At 41.4% G+C, this 27,709-nt stretch overlaps 2 protein-coding genes and 1 long non-coding RNA gene across 6 annotated transcripts in view; 1 reads left to right on the forward strand and 2 right to left on the reverse strand.

Annotated features, from left to right (window-relative positions):
- Window positions 1-27,709, reverse strand: part of LOC140521633 (uncharacterized) — a 57,087-nt gene that overhangs the window by 8,380 nt on the left and 20,998 nt on the right. The gene's annotated exons all lie outside the window — the stretch shown is intronic.
- Window positions 739-4,098, reverse strand: LOC140521636 (uncharacterized). Its single transcript, XR_011973011.1, has 3 exons — window positions 3,915-4,098; window positions 2,344-2,628; window positions 739-923 (listed from the first exon to the last, which is right to left on the reverse strand). It is a non-coding gene; the product is annotated as an uncharacterized lncRNA (long non-coding RNA).
- On the forward strand, window positions 11,972-27,431 carry LOC140521619 (uncharacterized). 4 transcript variants are annotated; one of them, XM_072636862.1, is made up of 6 exons: window positions 11,972-15,603; window positions 16,277-16,397; window positions 19,882-20,044; window positions 20,884-21,010; window positions 21,525-21,623; window positions 23,337-27,431. In XM_072636862.1, the coding sequence occupies exons 4-6, from the start codon at window positions 20,962-20,964 to the stop codon at window positions 25,310-25,312; spliced, it is 2,124 nt and encodes a 707-aa protein (XP_072492963.1). In that variant the 5' UTR covers window positions 11,972-15,603; window positions 16,277-16,397; window positions 19,882-20,044; window positions 20,884-20,961; the 3' UTR covers window positions 25,313-27,431. The 4 variants fall into 4 exon arrangements, with proteins under 4 accessions (XP_072492963.1, XP_072492960.1, XP_072492961.1 ...); XM_072636859.1 differs by lacking the exon at window positions 19,882-20,044 and having other exon boundaries at window positions 23,337-27,429; XM_072636860.1 differs by lacking the exon at window positions 19,882-20,044 and having other exon boundaries at window positions 11,972-15,599; window positions 23,337-27,429.

Raw genomic sequence — 27,709 nt, forward strand, 5'->3', positions numbered from 1 at the left:
GCCTTAGCTGGGCCTTTCCTCTCCAATATCCACTTTTGCTATTGGCCAGAAGTGCAGTACGGACAGTTCCCCAGCAATTATACTTCTGAGGCACCTCTTTGTCGATGGAAAGATGTCCTCAAAACTCTTAGTGCAGTTAAGCCAGTGTGAGGCTATAGGAAGAGCCAAAGTGGGGAGCAAAGAGGCCTGAGCAGACAGGTCTGTGTGTAAACGTCTAGTAGGCTTTCACTTATTTTGTGGTCCTCAGCAAGGATAATTCTTTTTTGTCCTTGGTATTAATGTCCTTTGACCTTAGCACAGAAAGACCTGCTTGTATACTGTAAAACACATTGGATTTGGAGGGAGGGTGGCTAGGTCTGAATCTGATCTATTATTATTAGCTGTGTGATCCTGCATACGTCACTTGGCCTTGCTGGGACTCTCTACTCTGAAAACTGACCACGTTAGAGTAGATGACTCCAATGTGCCTTCGAAATCCTCATGCATAAAAAGAGACAGGATATTCTATGAAAAAACAGACTGAGGTTTAGGTCCATTGATATGAATAGTATGAATAAAGATGAAGGAAAAGGGAAAGAAATGCATCCACATTTTGAGAAATAAGATGGAATCTCAGGAAAGACAGGAAATCTGAACTCACCTGGGATCTGGCCATCAGGAATCCAGAAGCCACTCCTTTCTCTGTAATTCTACTTCCCTGGGGAAGGGCAGAGTCTTGAGAAGACAGAACTGAGGGAGGAGAAAGAAGTTACAAGGGGAACCAACCCTGCCTCATGACTGCCTGCCTGCCATGAACATCAAGGACGTGGGAGTCATGTAGAGCCCACATGGCATCATTCTGGAGAGGGTGACCCGACTGGTAGATTAGGAGAGTGCCAGGGATGCAGTTTAATTCATGCTCTTCTTGTGGACAGGATGGAGATCTGGGTTGGATAATAATAGGTGAGTTAAAAAATGGTTCAGTGGCTACACACAAAGAACCACTGTAAAGCACTCGGAGCATCAAGTACAGGATTTTCAGCCCCCTATAGTCACAGAGGGGAGGAGGATATCTTGTACATACATGCACATATATGCACCATGCATGCTGACACAAGATATGTATACCTATATGTATGTTTTAGGTCTTTTCTTGTTTGTTTTTTTTTAAAAGGTAAATTGGATTCTTGCCATATTCTTTTCTTGTTTTATTAGTCTGAATTTCCAAACAGCCGTTCAAGCAGGGACAGTTACATGGCAAGCTCATTAGGTATAATTTATTCTTGAAGCTTCTTTTTGATACCGATTTTCTACTAACAGATTTAAAGTGTCATATAAATGATGGTTATTATTAAGGGAAGAATGCTCCCCAGAATGAGAGAAGTGAGAGCCCTCACTTCTGATCAAGCCTCATCTGCAGTGTCAAGTTCCATCCCGAACACCGTATTTTAGGAAGGACGTTGGTAAACAGAGACACTGATGAGGATGTTGATGACAGAACATGAATAAGGTGTCTACAGGGGAGAAGATGGGATTCCTGTTCAGGTGCAACTTTGACAGGACGGATTCCGATGTCCCTTCAAACTCTGAGATTCTCAGATAATAGAGAGCCTCAAAATTATGCCACGTGAGGACCAGCTCAGGCAATGAGGGATGTTTAACATGGAAAAGAGAAGGCTTGGGGGACAAGGTGTGCCTGACAGTGCCTGTCTTCAGGTGCGTGAGGAGTTATGCTATAAAAGACAGATGAGTCTGATGCCGCTCGCCTGCAAGGGCAGACCCAGAACAGTGGGTGAACCTTGCAGCTGGGAGCAGAGGGTCACAGATTTAGAATGAGAAGGGACCTTGGAGGCCACTGATTCTGACTCCCTCAGTTTACTACTAAAGAAATAGTCTCAGGTGGCAAATGACCTGCTGTAGGTCACACAGAGGGGAGTGTCAGAAGCGGGATGAGAGGTCTTACTTCCTGCAAGTAGGCTGGACAAGATGACCTCACTGAGATTCTGTGATGTCATGCCAGAGCCATGTCACTCTATTTCTGACAGAGCTCTTGATAAAGCCCTGCTAGCTTTCTAAATGTTCACTAACCATTCTTTAATGAGCTAGGATGTTTAATGGGGCTCAAAGTGAAGCCTTCTGGCCTGTATTTTGCCAACTGTATTCACTTCTCATTTCAGAAAACTGGGACCAATTTGCCAATCCTGTAGTACCATCTCCTGTTTATAGGGTACGTGGGTTTGGGGGAGGGGGAGGAAGGAGATAAACACTGCAGTTGGCTTTATAAAGTGATCCCTTCTCTCTCTACCACTTCCTTGCACATCATCTCCTCAGAAATACCCCACACTAGGCACCTGCACTTCTCACCTCTCCCCTGAAGCATTAGGCCCAAGTCCTTCATAGGTAGAACCTCCTTGATAGGCTTTCCCAGGTTGAGTCTCCTCAGTCAGAGGGGCTGAACTACTTTGGTATCAGCAGCTCCTTCTCATCCGCATCTGCACAAAAACTCTGGTGAAAGGTTTCGGGGCAGGTATGTTTCCTCCTAGGATGACCTCTTGCATCCTCAAGCTTGTCCTCTAACACCTTTGCCTTCCTACGAAGCAGGGACTTGGGGGCTCCAGACTGGGCGTCTGTAGACTCCATCAAGGGCTGCTGGGACCACAGAAACAAGGAAGAGTCACCAGGAGGAAAGCAGCACCACTCATCCCACCTCCAGGCCTTGTACCTACATACAGCCAAACCCCATCAGCTTAGACATAAACATGTGGCTCATTTCACTGATTAGCCAGGGAACAAATATGTAATGGATATAATTACCAATCTTGGGCATGGAAAAGAGGTGAAACAATTTCTTCCTCTCAATGAAGTGGTTGAGGGGGAAGAATAAGGGAGGGGTGTATGGTTGAACCGGTTAACTAGGCTTAACTAACAAAGCCAAGCTAATTAAGCAGCAAAGCAAGGCCTGCGCAGCTATAATGCATTGAGAGCGTGGTAGACACAAAGGATAGGCTGAGGGGGAGTAAAGCATAAAGACAGGTGGGAGGATGGGAGGCTGTGTTCTCCTAGAAGGTTCTGGATCATGGAGGGGACCATGTGCGGGTGGAGTCAAGGCACTGATGCTAGGAGCTGAGGAAGCCCATGAAGTTGGAGGGCAGTGTGTTTGAGGGCACAGCAACAGCTGTGTTGATGCTTGAGAAGAAAATGGCAGAGACTGGGGTAGAACAAAAGATGATGAGCCCGTGCAGCACTGCCAGAGGTCGAATCCAGCCACAGGCACTTCCTAGCTGTGAGACCTTGGCCAAGTCACTTCACTCTGCCTCAGTTTCCTCATCTGTAAAATGAGCTGGAGAAGGAAAGGACAGACCAAGGAAACCCCAACAACACAAATGCAGGGGCTAAGCACTTTTCACAAGCATCACTTCATCGGATCCCCACAACAACCCTGGGAGGCAAGGCCTTTAGGATTTCACAGTTGAGGACACGGAGGCGGAGGGGAAGTGACTGGCCCAGGGTCACACATGTACAGGGTCTGCCTGACTCTAGGCCGGCGTTTCATCCGCCGCACCACAGCTGCCTCAGTTTCCCCATTTGTACCCCGCTGGCCCAGTGGTCAAGAGGCTGGAACGCTGCGGCGCTCTGCAGACCCGAGACCTCGGAGCCGGGCTGCGGGCTGCGGGGGGTCTGCGGGGGGTCTGCGGGGGGAGGACTCGCGCAAGGTCACATGGCAGGGGCTGCATTCGAACCCACGGCCCGGACCGCGGAGAAGGAGGGTAAAGGGACCCTTGGTCAACACCCCCTACCCTGCCCGCCCCGCCCCCCGAAACATACACCCTGCGCCACCCCGCCCTCGCCGCCCGGAGCCGAACACACGCGCACGCACACACGCGCTCACACGCACGCACGCACACACACACTCACCCACCCACACACTCACCCACCTGCTCGCCCTCCTACGTCCAGCTCCCTCTGAGTTACACTGAAAACAAAGGGATGAAAGCAAGACCCGCTGCGAGCTGCGCCTGCGCACACATAGCTCCGAACTACGATTCCCAGAATTCTTCGCCGGAAGTAGCGTGAGGGGCCGCGCACAGGCTTCCGGGAATTGGAGTCCTCCCAGTGGGCTCCTTTAAGGGGGGGGGGGGGGGGGGGCATTCTGTTAACCCTTTACTCACCGCCCTCCTCGACCTAACCCCTGAGTTCCCTGAACTTGAAAGAATGGACCTAGAGAGTGAAAATTGCACACTTAGATCTGCATTTTCCATAACAGGTCGAGGTAAGGGATATGATTGCGGCCTAGGATCAAGAAACCTCGTCCTCCTTTTAGACCAAGCCTCGCGAGAATATGTGCGTGATCCGCTCTGACGTCACAGCATCTGTCCCAGAAGAGACCCCTCCCCCCCATGTTTGCCGAGGGCTGTGTTTCTGGCTCCCGGGTCCACACGGCCGGCAGCGGTCCCTTTGTGGGGGAGGGGGTGTGTGGGTGTGTCAATGTGTCATTTTTACCACCATGAACGAGCACGAACATTTCCTGATGCAAAGAACGAAAAGAATACATTCGCACGTTAGGAAGTTGGAGTTATGTCAATTGCCCGATAGGAACACGTGGTGTCAATTTCAACCATGTGCTGGGGGGACTCATCCTTCCAACTGCTCGGACTTGATGGCGCCGGGAACAGCTTCCCTGGCATATTATTTTTAAGTCTATGAAACTGAGTCGCTCAACAAGCGTTTATTCATCAAAAATGGCCCGCCCGGTTCCTGCCCTCAAGAAGCTCCCAGTCTAACGGAGGAGACACCTAAGTTACACCCCAGGCTTCTTTATAATAGGAGGTTGGGGAAGGGATTTGGAGGCATTTTCCAGATTCTTCCAAGGGTGCTTCGAGTGTAAGTTGGCCAAGAAAATAAATGTATTTTTTAAAAGATTAACGACGTAATTTTGTTGACTAAAAAAAGAATAATTTGGTGAATTTATGTATTTAAAATTAGAAAAGACCAAATTGTTCCCTTTGTTCAAAAAATCAATAGAAAAACATGCAGCATTATTCCCCACCTCCCTGGAGGCTGGAGATCTTGAGCCCCTGGGTGTTGGGATAGAATATGAAGAATGGTCTGGGGCCAGCTAGATGTGAATTAGCTGCGTTCACCTCACCAATTAAAACAGCCCAACCTTAGAGGTGAGTGTATTACATGTTCCAGAGGATGGAGTCATATTTTTTTCTGGCAGTTCAGCCCAGAGTTGTTGGCTCAGGCAGGAAGAAGCAGGATATTAGTGCTAGAGTGGATGGTAAAACAGCTGAAATGGATAACAGAGTGTCAGCTGAAGCATGGTCTGCAGGGTCTGAGGAAGTTACTCTTCCACCTGTAACTTCCTTCTCGATTCTTTCTGTTCTTTTATTAACTACTGGTTTTGTCCCCATTCCCCACAACCCAAAATGTAGAATCTTAGAGGAGAGTATACATTTTAGTCCATGGAATACCAATTCTTCCTCTAACCCTAATTCCTCTTCTGTCTCTTACTTAGGTTCTTGAAGTTCCAGATAAATCTTTTGCCTGTAGATCTTTGTCCCTTGATTGCTCTTTGTCCTTTCTTCTAAACTTTGATCAGGTATCTTTATTTTAAGAAATAGCCTTTTTTTTTTTTGTCCTGGAGGCATGACAATAACTTATTTCATTATTTTGTCCTGATTTTATGTTTCTTATGTTTGTCTTGTTCAGAATGTTTATGATAGAATGCCTCCATTATCTCTGGTTTCTTTTGCAGGAGTCAGTCAATAAATCTTTATTATTCACTGACTTTGACTGAAATTCCTGTCTTTTATTGAAGGGACATAAGTTTCAGGAGTAATCTGTTTTGGAAGATATGTTACAGGCATATGTATGTGTGTGTGCATGTGTCTGCGTGTGTGCATGTGCCTGTGCGTGTGCCCGTGTGTGTGTGTGTGTGTGTGTGTGTGTGTGCATAGGGAATCTCATTTTCTTTGGTTTTTAGAATAGCTTTATCAAAAATCTCCTCTTGAGCTTTTCAAGTTGAATTTCTTTCTGTGGCTGAAATTCAAGCACGTATGACTTAAGTGTTTTAAGAACTGGGTATGGTAGAGATCTGTGGATGCTAGTAATTAGCATTTGACCATGTTTTCAAAACTTCTGGCTAGTTTTTTTTGTATTATCTCATGCAGTATAGAATTCAGGATTTTAAAATTCATCATTTTTCCCCCGGGTAATTTATTCTAGGTAGCTAACAGACAGGAGTGCTTATAAACTCAGATTGTTAGAACAGGATAAATAGTCCAACACAAGGAAGAATAAAAGTAGATTATCAGGTCTAAGACAGATCAACACAGCACACAGGATGGCTGCTAGGACAGGTTCACTCTTGATCTGGTCAGACAGGACACTAAAAAGCGGTTAATAATCTTACTTTATTCTAGTCTAGTTTTCTCAGAAGAGGATTGCTGATAACAGGAGCATAACTCCTACAGCATTCCCTAATCACCCTTCTCACAGGGGCTGGCGAGAAATGGGAGCAATTACCCCTGAGTCTCCATGGGGTCAATCGAGACAGGCACAACTTGTGCTTCCCAAAGTCCCCTCAAGCCTCGATGGGGGACAGTTGAGGCAAACACAGATTGCCCCCCAGCCTTGATGGGGGTCAATCAAGGCACACACAGCATTTGTGCGTTCAATACTAAGGGTTCCCCATTCACTGACCAGTGACCACCTGTTTTATAGGGCAACAGACAAAGAAGGCATATTGCCAGCAATAGCCTCACAAGTTTACATCACCTCATCCCTGCATCTCACTGCGCAGTTGCAGTGGAAGTTTGTATTATTTATTATTATAGAATGCTGCACAAGCATGGTGGAGATGTTTTGAACCATAATTGTGGGAACTCATATCTATCCTGGGAAACTGAACTCCAAGAAATAATAACAAAAATTCACTTTACATACACTAAAATCCACCTTACATATGATAGTTTTCAAAGACACAGTTGCCATGCACAGATCATGGAGATATGCTGGTACTGATGGTGACTTCCTGACTTTCCCTTGTCTTCCTGTCACCTGAGGAGGCCTGCCCATAATAGTATTGGGTAAGGAAGCAGGACCAGGTCTCCCTCACATCCCCCTCAGCCTCAGTCCATAGCTTCTGCCTCCAACCCCTGGTGGTCCCACATAGACAATGTCCTCTGCCCTGTCTCCGTCTCCTCCTCTGTTCAGTCACTCATTGGCAGTTGGCTTCATTCCATGTTCTGTCATGCTAAGCTTTGTCAGGTCTCCTGGTTTCAGGCTTCTAGGGCCCCTAGTATAAGTTGAGTGGGCATCTGCTTCATGCCTCCAGAGGTCAGCGCTCAACGTGGGGCACACACTGTTGCTAGCCATCCACCTATCTCCATGAGCACTTACCTACCTGTGTCTGGTCTTGTCCCCCACCAGCTCCTGGCTGCATCAAGTCCCCTCTACATGTGCTACTGACTAGAACTCCTACATAACTCTGACTACCCCAGGACTCTTCTAGTCCTGGACTAGATGGAAGACCTATCCTTTCGCTTTTATTCCTCACTTCCTTATCTAGAACCTTTTAAAAACCTTGTCTTGGGGAATCCTATTGTAGGGCAGATAGGCTTTGCCTTCACCTTATGAAACCAACAGAAGGTGCTGATGCTTCACCAGGCCCTACTGGGAAGCAAGATACTGGAGTATTTAAAATAAGAAATAAACTAATTGGATCATTTATTGAAGTAAAAATTCTTTAAAAGGTCAACGATTGTCCTTGGGATGTTGAGAGTCCAAAGCCCCAGAGCCTGGGGCACAAGACCCCTTCTTGACATGATAAAAAGACTAATAAAAGGCACCCTGCCCCACTTCTGGTGTTCTTGGAACCTTTAGGGTTAAATAAAGTCAAGTCCAAAGCACAGAAGACTGAAGACCAACCTATTCACTCATCAGCTGACAATCAGGAAGGCACCTTTTCGGGAATGGGCAACGTGAGAAGGTAGTTTTCTTGCCTTGGCGAGTTTATATTATGGATCTGGTTTATAGTTTTTTGTCAGCTCTTTGGCAGATTTTTGTTCAATGGGACTGTGGGTGCTGGGAGGCACAGGCTTGAAAACACTGGATAGTCAGTCAGTAAACACTTATTAAGCCCCTACTCTTCCGTTAAATAGTGCAAAGAAATGTAAAAGATAGTCCGTGTTTTCAAGGAGTTTACAGTCTAAGGAGGGCGACCATATACCAACAACTAAACACAACTAAGACTGTCTACTTTGTATGTGTGTATCTGTATGTCTATATATACATATATATGTGTGTGTGTATACATGTATTAATATGTACATGTGTGTATTGCATGATATATATCTATATATGATAAATTGGAAATAACAGAGGAAAGGCATTAGAGTTAAGGGAGAGATTGAAGACTAGTGAGAATAGGGATGAGAGAAGGGGTAATCTGTGGGAGAAGATAGGATGAAATGAAATCAATTGTGCATGTAGAGGGTTAAGCCTTGGCAAGGAGAAGGTCTACTTCTTCATGCAAGAAAGGTAAAGGAAGGGACAGTGATGGAAAGCATCAGTGATGTGAGATGTGGAGGTGGTAAGAGGATTCTCTTGGTGAATGACCTCAAAGTTTTCAAGGAAACATAAAGCAAGATTCTCTGCTGAGAAGGAAAATAATAGCTCCCTTCTCTCAGGGCTGTTATGAGGATCAAATGATATAGTAATTGTAAAGTACCTAGTAGGTGCTATATTTTTGTTATTCAGTTGTGTCTGACTCTTTCATGATCCCATTTGGGGTTTTATTGACAAAGGTACTGGAGTGGTGTGCCATTTTCTTCTCCAGCTCATTTTAGAGATGAGGAAACTCAAGGAATATGACACAAATTAAAGATACAAAATTATGCAAAACATATCTCCATATTAGCCATGTTGCCAAAAATAAAGCAAGAAATAGAAAGTAAAAAATATGTTTCAATTTTTGCTTGCAGAGGTTATAATTTTTCTCTTAGGAGATGGATAACATTTTTTGATCATGAATCCTTTGGGTCTATGTCAGATCATTACATTGATTGGAGTAGCTAAGTCTTTCACAGCTGATCGTTATTAAAACATACCGTTATTTTTTAGTTGTATCTGACTCCTCATGACCCCATTTGGGGTTTTCTTGGCAAAGATACTAAAGTGGCTTGCCATTTCCTTCTCCAGCTCATTTTACAGATGAGGAAACTGAGGCAAACAAAGGTGAAGTGACTTGCCACATTTGAACTTAGCACATTATCCATTGTGCCACTAAGCTGCTAAATATGCTGTTACTTTGTATAGTGTTCTCCTGATTCTGCTTACTTCACTTTGCATCAGTTTCCCATGTTTTTCTGAAAACATCCCTCTCGTCATTTCTTATACCACCATAGTATTTCATCGCAATCACATGCCACAACTTGTTCAGTCATTCCCCAACTGATGGGCATCCCCTCAACTTCCATTTCTTGGCCACCACAAAAAAGAGCTGCTACGAAGATTTTTGTACATACAGATCGTTTTCCTTTTATTTCTTTGGAATACATACCTAGTAGTGGTATTGCTGGTTCAAAGGGTAGGCACAGCTTTATAGTCCTTTAGGCATAGTTCCAAATTGTTCTCTAGAATGACTGGACTCTTTCACAACTCCATCAACAATGCATTAGTGTCCCAATTTTTCCACATCCCCTCCAGCATTTGTCATTTTCCTTTTCTGTCATGTTAGCCAATACGATAGGTGTGATGTGGTATGTCAGAGTTGTTTTCATTTGTATTTATTTAATCAATAGAGATTTAGAGCATTTTTATATGACAATTGATAACTTTGAACTTCTGCTTATATTATTTGACCATATCAATTGGAGAATGGCTCTTATTTTTATAAATTTTATTTCACTCCCTACAGTTTTTAATAATGAGACCTTTATTAGAGAAACTTGCTGTAAATTTTTTCCCCCTAGTTTCTTGCCTTCCGTCTAGTTTTAGCTTCATTGGTTTTGTTTGTGCAAAATCTTTTACATTTCATGTAATAAAATTATCCATTATTCTTCCCACAATCTTCTCTGTCACTTTTTTGGTCATAAACGTTTCCCTCATCCATGGATCTGACAGGTAAATTTTAAATGCACTCCTAATTTGCATATGATATTACTCCTTACGTCCAATTCATGTACCCATTTTGACTTTATCTTGGTATATGGTATGTGATGTTCTCTGTGCTAAATTCCTACCAAACTCTTTTCCGGTTTTCCCGACAAATTTTGTTAAATAGTGAGTTCTTGTTCCCAAAGCTTAGATCTTTGGATTTATCAAATGCTAGATTATTATGGTCACTTAAAACTGTGTATTGTGTACCTAATCTAATCTATTCCACTGATTCATCACTCTATTTCTTAACCAGTACCAGACTGGTTTGATTACCACTTTATAATGTGGTTTGAAATCTGATATTGCTAGATTGCCTTCCTTCATATTTTTTTCATTCATCCCTTTTATTCTTCCAGATGGATTTTGTTATTATTTGTTTGCTAGATCTATGAGATAATTCTTTGGTAATTTGATTAGTATGGCACTGAAAAATTAATTAATTTAGGTAGAATTGTTATTTTTGTTATATTGGCTCAACCTACCTACCTATCAGCAATTAATATATCTCCATTTGTTTAGATCTGTCTTTACATATGTGAAAAGTGTTTGGTAATTGTGTTCATATAGTCCCTGGCCTTGTCCTGCCAGGTAGACTCTCAAGTATTTCATATTGTCCACAGATATTTTCAATGGAATTTCCCTTTCTATCTCTTTTTGCTGGGTTTTGTTGGTAATATATAGAAATGATTATGGTTTTTGTGGATTAATTTTATGTACTACAACTTTTGCTAAAGTTATTAATTCTGTCAACTAGTTTTTTAACTGATTCTCTGAAAGTTCTCTAAATATACCATTATATCATCTGCAAAGAGTGATTTTTGTTTCCTCTTTGCCTATTCTTAGTCCTTTGATTTCTTTTCCTTGACTTGTTATGACTAGCATTTCAATTACAATATTGAATAATAGTGGTGATAATGGAGACCATTACTTCACCTCAGATCATATTGGGAAGGCTACTAGTTATGCCCATTACATTATATATGCTTGCTCTTGGTTTTAGGTAGATTCTACTTATTTCAAGAAAAGCTCCATTTATTCCTATGCTTTCTAGTATTTTTAGTAGGAATGGGTGTTGTATTTTGTCAAGAGCTTTTTCTGCATCAGTTGATATAATCATATGACTTTGGGGGGTTTTGTTACTGACATAGCTAATTATGCTGATAGTTTCCCTAATACTGAATGAGTCCTGAATTCTTGGTATAAATCCCACGTGGTCATTGTGTATGATCTTTGTGATATATTTCTGTATTCACCTTGCTAATGTTACTTAATATTTTTGCACCAGTATTCATCAGGGATGCTAGTCTATAGTTTTCTTTCTGTTTTTGATCTCCTTGTTTAAGGTATCAAAACCATATTTGTGATATAAAAGGAATTTGGTAGAACTCTTTTATGTATTTTTTCCAAATAGTTCATATAGGATGGGAATTTATTGTTCTTGAAGTGTTTGGCAGAATTCACTTGTAAATCTATTTGGTCCTGGGGATTTTCTTTCTTTTTTTCTTTTTCCTTAGGAGTTCATTTACAGTTTATTCAATTTTGTTTTCTAAGATTTAAGTATTCTAATTCCTCATCTCTTCATCTGTTCAATTTATATTTTTGTAAATATTCATCCATTTTTGATAGATTTTTGGCAAATAACTGGGTAAAATTGCTCCTAAAATTGCTTTAATTTTATCTTCATTGGTGGTGGCATTCACTCATTTCATTTTTGATATTGGTAATTTGGCTTTCTTCTTTTAAAAATAAAATTAACCAATGATTCATCTATTTTTATATTTTTTCATAAAACCAGTTTCTAGTTTTGCTTATTAGTTCAATGTTTTTTCTTTTACTTTCAGTTTTATTAATCTCTCCTTTGATTTTCAGGATTTTCTATTTTGGTGTTTAATTGGGGATTTTTAATTTGTTCTTTTTCTAGTTTTTTTTTAACTGAATTTCCAATTCATTGATCTGCCTTTTCTCTTTTAAAAAGAAATGTAAGAGATGTAAATTTTCCCCTAAGCATTGTTTTGTCCTCATCCCACAAATTTTGGTATATTGTCTCGCTGTCATTATTTTTAATGAAATTATTGTTTCTATTATTTGTTCTTTGGCCCACTCATTCTTTAGGATTAGATTATTTAGTTTCCAATTAGTTTTTAATCTATGTTTCCAATGTCCTTTGTTGAATATAATTTTATTGCAGTATGGTCTGAAAAGAGTACATTTAATATTTTTGTTTTTCCACATTTGGTTGTGAGGGTTTTTATGCCCTAGTTAATTTTTGTGAAGGTGCCATGTACAGTTGAGTCAAAGTTATATCCTTTCTATTTCCATTCAATTTCGTCCAAAGGGCTATCTTATCTAACTTTTCTAAAATTCTATTCATTTCAGAAATCCCCCACTTTTATAGTTTGATTGTTTCATTTTTCCTATATCTAATTTTACATATACATTTGACATTGACATCACCTCACTGTCTATAGTAATTAAATGCAGTTTCCACGCTTATCTCTTTTGATTAGGTCTATTTTGAGTTTCGCTTTGTCTGAGATATGATTGCTACCTCTGCCTTTTTTATCTTAGCTGAAGCATAGTTGATTGTGTTACAGCCTTTTATTTTAACTGTGCGTGTGTGTGTGTGTGTGTATTTCTGTTTTGAGCATTTTGTTTGTAAAACAGCATATTATAGAATTCTGGGTTTTTAATCCACTCTGTGATCTGCTTCCATTTTATGGGTCCCATTCATATTCACAGTTAGGATTACTAATTGTATTTCCCTTCATCTCAATTTCTCCTTTAATCCTTCTTTTTCTCTTTTTGACCATCTCTCCTGAAAAGTCTGTTTTGTTCCTGACCACTGCCCCCTTTACTCTGTACTCCCTTTTTATCACATTCCCCCTATTTTCTTATCCCTTTCCCCTTCTACTTCCCAGTAGGGTAAGGTAGATTTCTATATCTAACTGAGTGTGTATATGGACCCCTATGGGGGGGCAGTGGATAGAGTGCCCCTTCTGGAGTCAGGAAGACTCATCTTCATGAGTTCAAACTTAGCCTCAGACACTTACTAGCTTTCCCAAGGCAAGTCGCTTCATCCTGCTTGCCTTGGTTTCCTCATCTTTAAAATGAGCTAGAGAAGAAAATGGCAAACCGCTCCAGTACTATTACCCTATGGAGTCATGAAGTTAGACATGACTGACACAACTGAACAACAAACATGCATATAAAAATTCTTCCCTTTGTGAACCCATTCTTATGACTTACCCTGCTAGCCCCCCATTTCCCCCTCCACTGTAAAAGCTCTTCCTTGTGCATCTCTTTCACCTACAACAATTTCTCCCACTCTACCCCTCCCTTCCCCTTCTCCCAGTGCATCTCTCACCTTCCATTTTTTTAGATCGACTCCCATCTGTGCCTTCTATTATCCTGTGTGTGTATCTTGTTTGCACAGTTGTTTCCGCCATTAGATTGAATTCTTTGAACACAGAGACAGTTTTTGTTTTCTCTAGTACTTAGCATAGTGACCAGCACATTTGTTATGGGAGAAATACATCCTTTATGAGTTCACGTAGTAGTTAACTGAGGTAGAAATAGGTCTATTATAGTGAAAAAATAATTAAGGAAAAACACAGGCTTTCTTATCTTCAAGCACAGATTCAGGCTTTAGAGGGAAAAAAAATCAACCTGAACAAGGTTAGGATTCTCAAGAAGCTTTTTTACAGACAAAAGAATGCCAGAGTGACAGAGAAACAATTTGTTTACATATTGCAATCTCCCACATTTTTAGGCTATGAAAGTCAAAAAAGACAAGTTCATAACCCCATGTTTCTTTGAACATCATAAAAAGTGAAGTTACTTAAATAGAATCATATCTCACACGTGTGTGTTCGTCCTTCGTTGCTGGAGAAGACCATGCCACCAGAGACATGATGACATGACTTGCACTTGACTTTGTTTTGAGTGAGGGAGGGCTGTGCAGGTCACCAGCCTCACTTCTCCTCCAGAGCCATCTGAATCCAGTGACCAGATACTCATCAGGATGACTGGAGATGACCCAGGATGAGGCAGCTGGGGTTAAGTGACTTGCCCAAGGTCACCCAGCCAGTGAGTGCCAAGTGTCTGAGGTGAGATCTGAACTCAGGCCCTCCTGACTCCCGCACTGGTGCTCTCTCCACCGCACCACCTAGCTGCTTTTAAGAAGATTCTATAAATAAGGTTACAGATTACATTTAGAACCTTTAGGGGGTTCTCAATGGGCTGACTGAAGGGGAAGACAAGCAGGAGTCAGGAACAGCTGTAAAATGAGCTGGAGAAGGAGTTGTCAAACCCCTCCAGCGTCTCTGCCAAGAAATCCCCAAGTGGGGGCACCAAGAGTTGGTCAGGACTGAACAAAGTTTCCGCGTCGTCTCTCTCAAGCACGTCCCCTTCTCCTGGGGCCTGGTCTGGTGGCATGGCTGCTACCCTGGGTTGTCTTGGGCTCATCTGTAGCAAGCGGGGAGGGTCGGACTGGTTCCCGGATTTCACAGGCACATGCAGGGCCCGCTCCGCCAGGGGGCGCTCTGCAGGCCGGCAGGAGGCACGGAGCGCAAGCGGCCTTCGGGGCCCTGCCCATCCGGGTCGTGCGTTCAGGGCCCGCTCCGCCAGGGGGCGCTCTGCAGGCCAGCCGGAAGCCCGGAGCGCAAGCGGCCTTCAGGGCCCGCTGTCTCATCTCTGAAAAGGAAGCTGCCCCTGAGCCGGCTCATCGGTAGCGCAGTGCCCTGGGCGCCTGCTTAACTTAATTTTCTGTGGGCCTTTATGTTCCAACTGTTTCTAGTAAAAATAAAATTTCCCCCTTTAAAACATATTTGAAGTATTTTCCTAATTTAAAATAGAAGCTCCTACAAGGAACCACAGTTCTCGCACCTGTAAAGAAGGGGTTGACGCCTGCCCAGAAACCCTAGGCTGGAGTCACGCAGCGGGAGGGGAGGGGGGCCGGCTACCTGGGGACAGAAGTGACACATGCGTGGACGTGCCGCCATGGCCTACCACGTGGTGGGAGTACGCTCTTTCCATTGGCTGCGCCGCCGAAACTGCCTGCGTCATTTAATCTACTTCATATAAATTTCTTTTTTTAAGAATCACTCAGTATCGCATGACCTACTCTAAAAATTTAAAAAAACAAAAACTTTCCCTTTTCATAAATAAAGCGAAAGCTGGCCACTTCAACGGAGACATGGTCTGTCAATTCTCCGTCAAGACTTCCTGAACACGCAGCGACACCCAGGAGAGGACCCGCAGGCAGCCATTTTCCAGCCTCGCTTCTAAGATAAAAGTCGTAGGTGGTCCGGCTTTTTCGAGCCCTGATTGGACGAGGCCTGAGGAATTGTGGGAAATGTAGTTCTGGGAGAGCTCAGCGCACCCGCAGTTCTTGAAGTGAGTGAGGCAAAGCGGGTTTGATTATTCCTGCTTTTAGTTCCTGGCGGGCCTTTGTGCTGGTAGGTGAGTCAGGATGTGTGTGTGTGTGTGCGTGTGTGTGTGTGTGTGTGTGTGTGTGTCTGTGTGTCTGTGCGCGCATGTGGGCAGGGGCGTATGTGTGCAGGTGTGCCTGTGTGCAGGTGTGTGTGTGTGCGCAGCGGTGTGCGTGTGCAGGTGTTGTGTAGATGTGCATGTGGGCGTGCGTGCGTGCGTGGTGTGTGCGTGGTGTTGGGGAACTCAGGGAGGCTCCCCCTGGGACTGGGGGAGAAGGGGAAGATGTGCGAGAAGGGAAAGGGGGGTGTCCTGCCTGCAAGTGCGGGGCGGGAATTGGAACCCAGGACCCGGCACCCCAAACGAGTACGCCCTAAAGGAGCAGAAGGAGACCACCTCGCGTCAGCCGGACGGGTGCCAGGCGGGCTGCCTGTGACAGCCGGCTGGCCATTGGAGCGCGGGCCAGCCGCGGCCGGAGAGCCTCCGGGCTTCTCCTTCTGCCAGGGAAAGGTCCGCGTGCCTCGGGGGGCAGCGGGGCGCCTGCTGGGACAGAGGAGGGGGAAAGAAATGGGGACAGACTGCCTGAGCCACTTGGCAGAGATGGCACCGGTGTGTGTGTGTGTGTGTGTCTGTGTGTGTGTGTGTGTCTGTGTGTCTGTGTCTGTGTGTGTGTGTGTGTAATTACACTCTCTTCTGACTTTGGCAGCTTCTAGGAGGACTGGTCTCCTTCCTGACTTCATCTCATCCTTCAGGTCTGGCTTTTCAGTCCTCTGGAAGGAGGAGAAAAGCAGGGGATGACTTCTGTGCTCCTCACAGCCAGGTCCCAGGTGAGTTAGACTTTCTCCTTCCTGAAATGCCATCCCTTTTCTCAAAGTGTGGATACTTCTCTTTGCCTTGTCTTTTGTCTTTTGCATTCGGGAGCCAGAACTCTTTTTCGCACCCCCAAAGACTTTGGGCCATTTTGAGAGACAAAATAGAGTTCATAGATTTTTTGAGCGTGAAGGAATGTAATCCCCCTAATTTCATAATTCAGAAAACCATAACCTCTGGCAGTTTTCTGGGGAAAGCAGGAGTGGGTTTGGTTTCTAAGTTAGTAGCAAATATTGTCCAGTATTCATCAATTGAGTTAGAGCTACAAGGAATATTACAAGTCAATTAATTATCTAGTCCGATGACTTCACGTAATATATGAGGTAACAGACCAGAAGAGGCTAAGATGATTTGCCAAAGGTCACACAGTAACTAACTGGTGGAGCCAGAATTTGAACTCCAAACCCAACACAACTAGCCATGATTTATACTGCTATTTGAAGTGATTCTTACTCATGTTGCTGCAGTAATTGTGTATATTAGTTACTCTTATATCCCTCTCTGTTCGCTCTATCCTACTTCTTATAAATCTTACTCTGTTTCTTTGAAATCTTCATATTTGTCATTCCTTAGATCACAGTAACCAGTCAGTTCTTTGGAAATACGATTGCCTTTTTTTTTCCGTTGCAAATATCACTGCTACAATTTTTCTTGCATATACGTTTTTTCATTTTGTCAGTAAACTCCTTGATGGTAAAAAACAAACTAACTAATTGTGGGAGTGGTTAACTGGGTCAGAGAGTGTAAAGAGGTTTGTATATCTTGTGGAATTGCAAAGTGTTTTCTAAAATGGTTGGACCATCTTGCAGCTCCCGGGTCAGGGAATGTTTACCAGTGTTTTCATATCCCCCAAACACTAAATTATTCATCTTTGCCAGTTTGGTAGGTGTGAACAAAAAGGGCAGGGTCTGCATTTGTCTGATTATCAACCCTAAGGAGCTGGTATCTTTTAGGTGGCTTTCGAATGTCTGTGTTAAATCTTTTCAGAATTTCTTGCCGATGTCTTTTCCTACTTTTCTACTGAGGACAGGGGATTTAGGTGAACTCTTTGTAGACATTATATTTCAAACTTTTATCATTTACTCTGCACAGAGATTTTCTTGTCTGTATCTTTATTTAGGATCAGAGATTTTGAGCTAAAAGGGACCTCAGAGGTCATGTCCAAGCTTCTCAAGTTGAGGAAACTGAGGCCCAGAGAGAATAAGTGACCTGTCTAAGATCACACAGGTATTATCAGCCTCAGAGGTGGAATTTGAACCCAGGTCTTTGACTCCAGAGCAAATACTCTTTCCCCTGTACTGCTGTACCTTTTCTTAGTCTATACATGTACATTTTATTTGAGCAAAAAACATTTTATTCTCATTGAATTCAAGTAATTTAATGCCTTTTGTGACATGGTCTTCTCATTATGTCTGATTAAAAACTTATGCCCTCTTTGACCCTATGCTTCTCTTTCAACCCCAGTATCCTTAAGCATTTAAATACAGTAAGAAGATCCCTACCTGCCCACATATTCATATTACTACTTCTCTTTTTGTGGTAGTGAAGAACTGTAAATCAGGTAGGTTCTCATTAGTTGGGAAATGACTGAACAAATTGTGGTGTATAAAAGAATATTGATCTTTAAGTCATAATGAAATATAAGTATGAAGATTTTGGAGAAACATTGGAAGACTTGTAAGACTTGTATGCATTGATAAAGATAAAAAATATCAGAACTTGAGAGTTGGAAGGGACCTCATTGACCACCTGTTATTCTAATTTATTCCCCCCTTAGACTGTGAGTTCTTAAAGAGCAGGAAGTGTTTTGGTTTTTTTTTTTGTCTTTCTTTGTGTTCTGAGTATTTAGCACAGTGGCTGGAACATAGCAGGCATTTAAATGTTTGTTGACTGGACATCACTATAACATTTATAGCATAATGTAACATAATCCCCACATATAAAATTGCAGGTGGCCATCCTGCCTCTATTGGGAGATGCCCAAAGCAGGAGCAGTCACTGCCTCTTGAGGTTGCCCATTCCACTCTCGTACAACTCTCATTGTTGAATGGTTTTCCTGAGATCCTATTTTTGCTACTTCTTACCAGCATGCCCCTGGTTTCGTCCCAATGTTTCTTTCAGGAAACAGGCCTTAAAATGCCAGGAGACATCTATCATGTCCCTCTTTAGTTTTCTCATCTCCAATTTAGACAGACTCATTTCCTTCACCTGATTCACAGGACCTTGATTCAGGGTCCTTCATCATTGTGGCTGCCCTCCTGAGGATGCCCTCCAGCTTATCAATGACCTTCTTAAACTGTGGCTTCCCAAATGAAGATCTCTTTGCAAAAGGGAAAAATGTAGTGAATTTATCTTTTCCCTATTCCTGGAAGTGATACCCTATTAAATACAGCCTAGGAACTCCTTAGATTTTCTGACAGCTATATCCTGTTGCCATTTCCAGTTGGCCTCTCCTCCAATAAAACTCCCAGATTTTTTAGAACAATAACTGTCCTATTGTGCCTCCCTAATCTTGTACCTGTGAAATTGACTTTTTTGTACATAGGTATAAAACTTCAAGAACCCGCCAGACAAACTACTTGTCAGGTAACGAATGGGATGGACTCTGTCCGGGATAAGTGAGGTCCCTTCCAAGTCTCATATTCTGTGGTTTTGTGATTACCTTCTCCCCTATGGAACTTCATCTTATTAGGTTTGGTATTGCAAAGGCAATGAAAAATGTGATGAATACAGAGAAGCATGAAAAGATCTACATGAATTGATGCAGTGAAGTAGAGCCAAGAAAACAATATACACTAAAATAACATACACAGTAGACAATATATGCAATAATGCAAATAGATAGAACCACAAAAAAGGATGTTGCACAATTAAACAGAAATTTGTTCCATGGCTGGAAAGAAGAGCTATGAGAAGACAACCCTGCCCCTTTGCAGAGAGGTAGGAGATGAATAAATGTTGGACCCTAACGTAGTTCGGGCTCTAATAGTGTCCCTACCTCAAGACTCTCCTCCCTCTATCCATCTTACACATTGAGGACACAGGAATGATCACTCCCTATTCGTGAGGATTACACCTCATATAGTTAAGTTTGCAGTTTTTTGGGAACTGTTTATATCCTTTGTCTACTTATCTGTCGGGGAATAGTTTTTGGTCATATATATATATATATACACCCTTTTTTGTAAATCAGGACAGTATTTACCCTTCTGTAATTTTATGGCTCCTCTCCCATTTTCTCTGCTCTTTTAAACTGAATTTTTATTGGCACCTTTTGTTTCTATTTTGCTTACATTTCCCTTTGTATCTCACCCAACCCTTTGCAGAAATCTATCTCTTATATAATAAAGAATTAAAAAAGAAAAAGAAAAAAAGTAAAATTAACCAACCTACAGAACAAGTCTTTATTATACATTCTGTATGGCACCCTTTATTTTGCAGATTCTGCTCTTTTTCCATTTGGTGCGAATCAGGACAGTATTTTCTATTATCTCAGTGTGTGGTTCCTCGTCCATTTTTCGTGATGACTCAGCAGTTGCACTTCCCAGCTCTCTCAGCCCAAAGCAGGTGGTTTATCTGGGCCAGATGATTTAAATTCACAAAGGTAACTTGAAGGCAGAACAGGAGAGTAGAATACACAGTGCATATTATCTGAGGGAACTGTATTGTAAGAAGCATTGTGGACTTCTGGGAAAGGCTTGATGCTTCTGGCTAGACCATAAGAGGTTCTAGTCAAAGCTAGCTCTCCTTCTGGCTAAGTCACTTAACCACTCAGTGTTCTTGGGGAACTTTCTAAGGTGATTATGGTTATAGGAAAGGTACTGATTCTGAATTGATAGAGGGAGTTTTCTTGCCAGGAAGCTCCACTTAGAAGCAAAATCACAGGCTAGTATCAGTCCTTAGCCTTTGGTACTCACAACAAGGCTATAAAGCAGGTGTTATTTTTATGATGAGGATGAGGTTGCAAGTTTATTAATTAATAGGAAAATATTAGCCTAAATCCCTAAATTTTGGCACTCGGGATGATTAGATGATAAACTACAATCAAGTAGCTGATTGATGCTTCACTAACTAGTGTGTGGTCTGCACAGACCTGATTATACATGTAACATTTACAAACCTTGAAGGGAGCCAGCGATGTTATTGCTCTCAGTTTATCAATTGTGCAGTTTGGGAGTTTTCAAGCAACATGGATGATTCATTTTGGGTTCAGTAGGGAAGCTCATTTGTAAGGATGACTTTGAGTGGTAAACTTTTTGATCATATTGAGTACTGAGTGAGGTAAACAATAAATAATCCCACCAGAAATAGTAAAAATGGAATATTTAAAACCTTTAGTTCTTTGAGAAACAGTGCCTTTACCTTCTGCCAACTCCACGTCTTCCACTTATTCTGATTGAGGGCTGGTCCCCAAGTGAGCAGGTGTCTTGTTTGCTATTTCAGATACCACTGACATTCCAAGATGTGGCTGTGGACTTCACCTGGGAGGAATGGGGGCTGTTGGAACCTTCTCAGAAGGACATGTATTGGGATGTGATGTTGGAGAACTATGAGAATTTTGTCTCCCTTGGTAAGGTTGGCTCTCCCCGAGCCAGATTATCAGCTTTTCTCAGGTTGTTTCTGCATTTTCATTTCCTGTTGGCTAACTGCTATCTGAAGTACCTCCCTTCTCTGGAGGGATAGTGTCCTGAATGCATGTGATGGAGTGATTTCACAGTTGTTTAGTACTCAGGGCACTGGTGTTTCTGCTCTCTCTACTTAAGTGAAAGGTATTTGTGTTGCATGATGGGAAATTGGTCATTTTACTGGGCTTCTCCTAAGCTTGTACTTTATTCAGGTCAAAGAGTCTTTGCCAAAGACCCAGTGTAGATGCTTGAAGACTTAAAAAGTTGTATCTTCCTAAGAACAAATGGGATAAAGTCATTTCCTCTGAGCCAGTGACCCATTCCCCATGCTTCATGGGAGCATAAGCTACCATCTGGGTCATGGCAGCATCCTTTCAATTCTCTAGTGAGTAAGAGGGTAAAATTGAATTCTGAATTTTCTCTCTGATCTAAGCATTTTATCATTTATTTTCTAATAAGGAGGCCTTCCCATTTCCATACCAGATGTGATTTCCCAGATGGAAAGAATAGAAGCACCATGGATGGCAGAAGGAGGAATCCTGATTAGCACTTTCCTAGGTGAGTGCATGAAAAATAAACAGATGGGAAACAAGTAAGCATCATCCCAGCCAGTGAGTAAAAGTGTTGGACAGAGAGCTTTCCTTAGGCCTTTTGAGAAAGGCTGTGTCATAGTGTGTGAGAGGAGAAGGAAAGTGTGTGATGTCCTCACAGAGCAGCGAGTTCTCTGTTAAAGTGAGAAGTTAACAGCATTGCTGGCTGTGTGAGAGTTTTTTGGGCAAGATAATGAAGACTTTCAAAAGCAATAGGTTTTCTCAGAAAGTAACCTGAGTATGTGCAATATAATGTTGCCACTAGTAGAATTTTGAGAGTTCAAAAGACCAGGCAATTAAGGATGAGTGATTTGGTAAAGCTTTATTAAGAACTGGGTAAATATGCAGAAGACCCAGTTGGAATTTGATTAGGTAGAGAGGAAAGGAAGCAGGCATTCTTGGCTGGGGAAGCATCTTGTGAAAGGTATGCCAGGCAAGAGAGAGATTTGTTTAATTGGAACAGAAGATGCTTTACGGGGTCCTTGTGCTACTTTCTTGAGGAATTGAATTATAGGCAGGGAAGTGGTCTGATGAAATGAATGCTTTGAGAAAGTTAACTTCACCTGGGAGGAATGGGGGCTCTTGGAATTTTCTCAGAAGGACATAGATTGGGATGTGATGCTAGAGAACTTATTGTAAAGGGCTGGTTAAAAGAGAGAAATGTTGCAGATTTTTTTTTTTGTTAATTACCTGTTTCCCTTCTAGTTATTGCTGCATTGGTTTTGTTTGCGCAAAAACTTATGTAATTAAAGTTGTCCATTTTATTTTCTGTGATCCTCTTTTTAATCCTTTGTCTGGTCATGAACTTTTCCCCCATCCATATAGAGGAAAAGTAATTTATTTCTGTCTCCTCAAATTTATGTAGAACATGACCTTTTATATTTAATTTATGTATCCATTTGGAACTTATCTCGGTGTAAAGTGTTTTAAACCTAGTTTCTGCTCAGTCCACTTTTCTAGTTTTTCAAGCATAGTATCCCCTTCCCCACAAATAGTGAGCTTTTACTTCAGCAGTTGAGGTATTTGGATCTACTAGGTTCATTTGATTCTGTATGTTAGATATCTTATCTGTTTCACTCATTAACTTCTCTTTTTTGTAGTTTTGAAGATTTTTGTTTTGTGGTGGTATTTGAGAACTACTGTTGCTAGGTTCCTTTCCTTGCACTTTCAAAAAATTTCCCTTTAGGTTTTCGAGCTTTTGTTCCAGCAGATGAAATATATTATTATTTTTTTCTAGCTCTTGAAAGTAATGTTTTGTTAGTTTTGTTAGTATGGCAAACACTTTATTACAAAGTGATTATTGGTTTGATAGGCTTTCTCCTGAATTTTTCTGGAGATTACTTTTATGAGTATCAGTCTTTAGTTTACAAAATTAATCTGTTTCTTCTTTCTGAAAACAGAGACATTATCCCCAGCTGTTATGAATCAGGATCTTCTGATGATATTTATAAATGCTTTAAGTACCCTGGAATGTAATTCCTTAAATTTTGGGCAGCTAGTCACTCTGATAAAATATTTCCTTAATTATGTTGGGCTTCAGTTTCTTGGTAACAATGACTAACTTTTCCAAGGGTAATCATCATTGTCTTTGAAGGAAAAGAATCTACACTTAGTATAAAATCCCTTTGCTTTCTTCCACTACAGAGAATAATGGTTATTTATATATTTGTGTTGCTTTCAGGTTCCCTTAGTCAGAAGACAAGATGTGAAATCCAGGAGCCGACTCTGCAGCAGGATATTTTTGTGAGAGAAACATTCCAAGGAGTACTTACAAAGGATGGCCCCTGGCAATCTACTTTGGAAGAAACCTGGGCTCATGATGTTGAGTTAGCTAGGCAGAAGGAAAAGCAAGAGAAACAGTCTAGGGAGGAAAAAATCACTAATGAATCTTCTAGTGAATGTACTATATTTGGGAGAAAGCTCATCCTGGGGTCCGTTGTCATTCCTCAGCAGAGAGTTCCTGTAGGAGAAAGTCTCTATAAATGTGATACACTTGGAAAGAACTTAAAACAGATTTTAGATCCATTTAAACATAAAAGAATTTCCTTTGGGAAAAAACTTTGTAAGGATAGTAAATGCAAAAAGCCTTTTAATTACCAGTCAAATGTTATTCATTACCATAGAAAACATGCTCAAGGGAAACTCTATAAGTGTAATGAATGTAGCATAAACTTCAGCAACATTTCATGCCTTACTGTTCATCAAAAAAATCACAGTGGGGTAAAACCCTATAAGTGTGACGATTGTGGGAAAGCCTTCAGCAAGAAAGGAATCCTTAATAAACATAAGATAATTCATACTAAAGAGAGACAACTGAAATGCAATACATGTGGGAGAACCTTTAGATATTACTCATGTCTTATGAGACATCAGAGAATGCATGCTAATGAGAAACCCTATAAATGTAATGAATGTGGGAAATGCTTTAGGCAGAGGGGAATCCTTAAGACACATCAAATAAGTCATACTAGAGAAAATCATTTGGAATGTAATCTATGTGGGAAAGGCTTCAGATACCGTGCATCTCTTAGGGTACACAAGAAACTACATAGTGGAGAAAAACCTTACATATGTAATGAATGTGGAAAAGCCTTTAGCCTCAAGGGAAACCTTAAAAGTCATGAGAGAATCCATACAGGTGAGATGTCTTTTGAATGTAATGAATGTGGAAGGGCATTTATCCTGAGGAGAGCTCTCAACAGACATAAGAGAGTTCATAGTGCAGAGAAACCCTATATATGTAATGAATGTGGGAAAGCATTCAGGTGGTGTACAAACCTTAAAACACATAAGAGGACTCATACTGGAGAGAAACCTTATAAATGTAATGAATGTGGGAAAGCATACACTGATCATCAAAGCTTAATTCGTCATCAACTATTTCATGCCGGAGATAAAACCTTTCAGTGTGATGAATGTGGGAAAGTCTTTACCCATAAGGCAAACCTTAAACGACATAAGAGATCTCATTCTGGAGAAAAACCCTACATATGCAATCAATGTGGGAAAGCTTTCATTGCAATGGAAAACCTTAAAAGACATATGAGAATTCATACTGGAGAGAAACCCTACAAATGTAATGATTGTGGGAAAGCCTTCACCAGTCATCAGAGCCTAAATAATCATCAGGTATTTCATACTGGAAAAAAAACCTTTCAGTGCAATGAATGTGATAAAGCCTTTACCACGAGAGCAAACCTTATTATACATAAGAGAGTGCATACTGGAGAGAAACCTTATGTTTGTAATGAATGTGGAAAATCATTCAGTGTGAAGAGATCCCTAACACTACATAAAATAACTCATACTGGAGAGAAACCCTTTGAATGTAATGAATGTGGGAAAGCCTTTCGCCAGAAGGGAAGCCTTAAGAGACATAAAAGAATTCATACGGGAGAGAAACCCTATAAATGTAATGATTGTGGGAAAGCTTTCACCAATCAGGAAAGCTTAACTTACCATCATAACCGGGAGAGACCCTTTCAATGTAGTAAATGTGGGAAAGCCTTCATCCGAAAGGGAAAACTTAACAAAGATGCAATAACAGATACAGAAACGAAACCTAATATCTGTTATAAATGTGAAAGAGCCTTTAACCAGAAGGGAAACCTTAACACGCATAAAATAACCATAGAGAAACATTCTGAACATAATTAACATCTTAGTGGATCTTAGGAGGAAGATGAGATGAGCCTTAAAATCTCATTCTGCTACATAACTCCAGTTGGAGCTTGGGAGCCATTATGTTAGAAATGCTTGAACAGGTACAGCCTAATGATCAGGGTTATAACAGGAGCTATAAGGAGTTTTCTAACCCAAAGTCATACAATTAACTACCATCATGGACTTGAAATCATCAGACTCCAGGATTCCAAAGAAAAATTTAAAGTCTGAGGGAATTCAAGTGACTTTTGTTAGTTCCCCAGATGGTTGCGCTGTGTTATGATCCCAAACTGTACACTACAAGAGCATCAACCTGACCTCTCCAGGGAAGGGCTTCTGAACTCTGTGCTCCAGGAGATGGGAAGAGAATGGTAGGTAGTTCTTAGTGATTGAAGTTCAGAGTGCACCTCAGTAGCCCTAAGGTGTCAGAGACAACACAGCTCAGACCTGAAATGATAACCAGTGGAGGTGGTATGGTGCATGGTGGAGGGCACACTTCACACAGCAGATAACTGTTTGCTTTAAATTACCACAGAATGTCAGCCATTCTAGAATATTGGAGATGTGAGTCACTCCAGCATCACATGTGATATGTCCACGTGTGTTTCCCTTAACATGTTCTCTAGGCAAATATTCACTACATGTCTTTGATATGTTTCTTGGTCATATGTATGGATAGAACGGTGGGTCTATGCTCAGGAAATCTGGCCTCATTCACTGGTGGCGTGACCCTGGGCATTGCTTAACTTCTGTCTGCCTCAGTTTCCTCACCTGCAAAATGCAGATAATAATTGCACCTACCTCCCAGGGTTATTGTGAAGATCAAAAGAGATAATAATTGTTAAGTGTTTAGTACAGTGCCTGGCACATAGTAAGTACTAGATAAACATTTCTTATTATTATTTATTATAATTGTTATATGTTCTCTGCTTGTGTGTTCTTGCCAACTACTACTGTGGCAACCTGTGGGGAAATGTACCCCATATGCGCATGGGGGTATCTTATTGCATTATTTACCATGCAATTTGATTAAATATCTTTTTAAAAAATGTGTCTTCAGATTTACTGGTAAATATAAAACAGTTTGGGGGCAGGGGCCCTACAAACTAGGATAAGGTTTTTGGGGCCCATATCATCCTGACAGAAGAATTTTGCAAAAGTGTATTAGACCCCAGGAGCTTAGGTTCCTCACCACTGATAGTTTTAAGTTTTAAGATAATTCCTGTCCGATGTTACAGAAGATACTCCTATTCAAGTATGAGTTGGACCAGATAATCTCAAGGCACTTCCTAACTTGTGTCAAATAAAATACTTAGGTCTTGAAATACATGTAACTTGGATTAAGTGAGATAACATTTGTAAAAAACAAAACGAAGCAGCACAGTGCCTGACACAAAGTAGACACTGTCTTGGTTTGATCATTGATTAGTACATTGTGGATAAAGTTGCTGCTTTAATACCAATGTCTGGATGGGGGTGACAGCTTTCCCTGTGACAAAATTTCATACAAAAAACTCAAGCTGAGAAAGAAAGTCCTATTAAAAATACTGGACACATCAAATGGTTATGTGGGGGTATCCAATGTTCCTGGTGCCAGCCCTTTTATAAATCAACCTTTAAAAATAGAAATAGGAGCTCATGTGGAAAAGAAAAAAAAACTTTCAAGTACTTGAATTACTGCAGTAATGGAAAGTCCCTGAGGAGTCATTCAGAATGGTCACTGTAAGGTAATGATGTCAGCCATGTGGAGATGGCATATTGACTAAGAAAAACAAGTTCACATCGGCTATGTTGCATATTTTGTTAAACATTTACCAATTTTTTTTTTTTCTGGGGAAGGGGTTGCTGTTTGACCCTTCTGCTCTTAAGTAAAGGAGAAAATGCTTTTGGCACCTTCTGTTCTGGTTTTTCTTGTCTTCGAAGCAGCACATATCATAGACACAATGGGGGGAAATGGTCTGTACTGGAGAACAATAGTAAGGCAAAATATATGCAGCAGTTCTTAGCAGCTCATAAAGTTAGTTTTAAATGATCCAGGTACCACCTAAGAGCTGATAGTAGTAAACAAAATATGTGGGAAGGGAGGAGAGAGGAAAAGATTTCTGTGTACCTGTTCCTCTCAATCATGATCTATAAATGGAAGAGTAAATGAGCCATGAGGTTGTTCAAACGGCTGTGAAGGCTTTGTTCAAATTGAGATTGTACAAACTGCGCTTTGCTGAGTATTGACATGTTTCAGTCATCAATACCATTCTAATTGCTAAGATAGAGCATTCCTTATTTTGATAGGCCTGGAAAATTTGACACAGTGCCAGGAACTATCTATAAGTTATTGAGTGAATTGAAAAGGGATGAATTTGATAAATTAGAGACAGCATGGAGTGGTAGCTT

This window comes from Notamacropus eugenii, chromosome 1 (assembly GCF_028372415.1).
Source record: "Notamacropus eugenii isolate mMacEug1 chromosome 1, mMacEug1.pri_v2, whole genome shotgun sequence".
Taxonomy (NCBI): Eukaryota; Metazoa; Chordata; class Mammalia; order Diprotodontia; family Macropodidae; genus Notamacropus; species Notamacropus eugenii.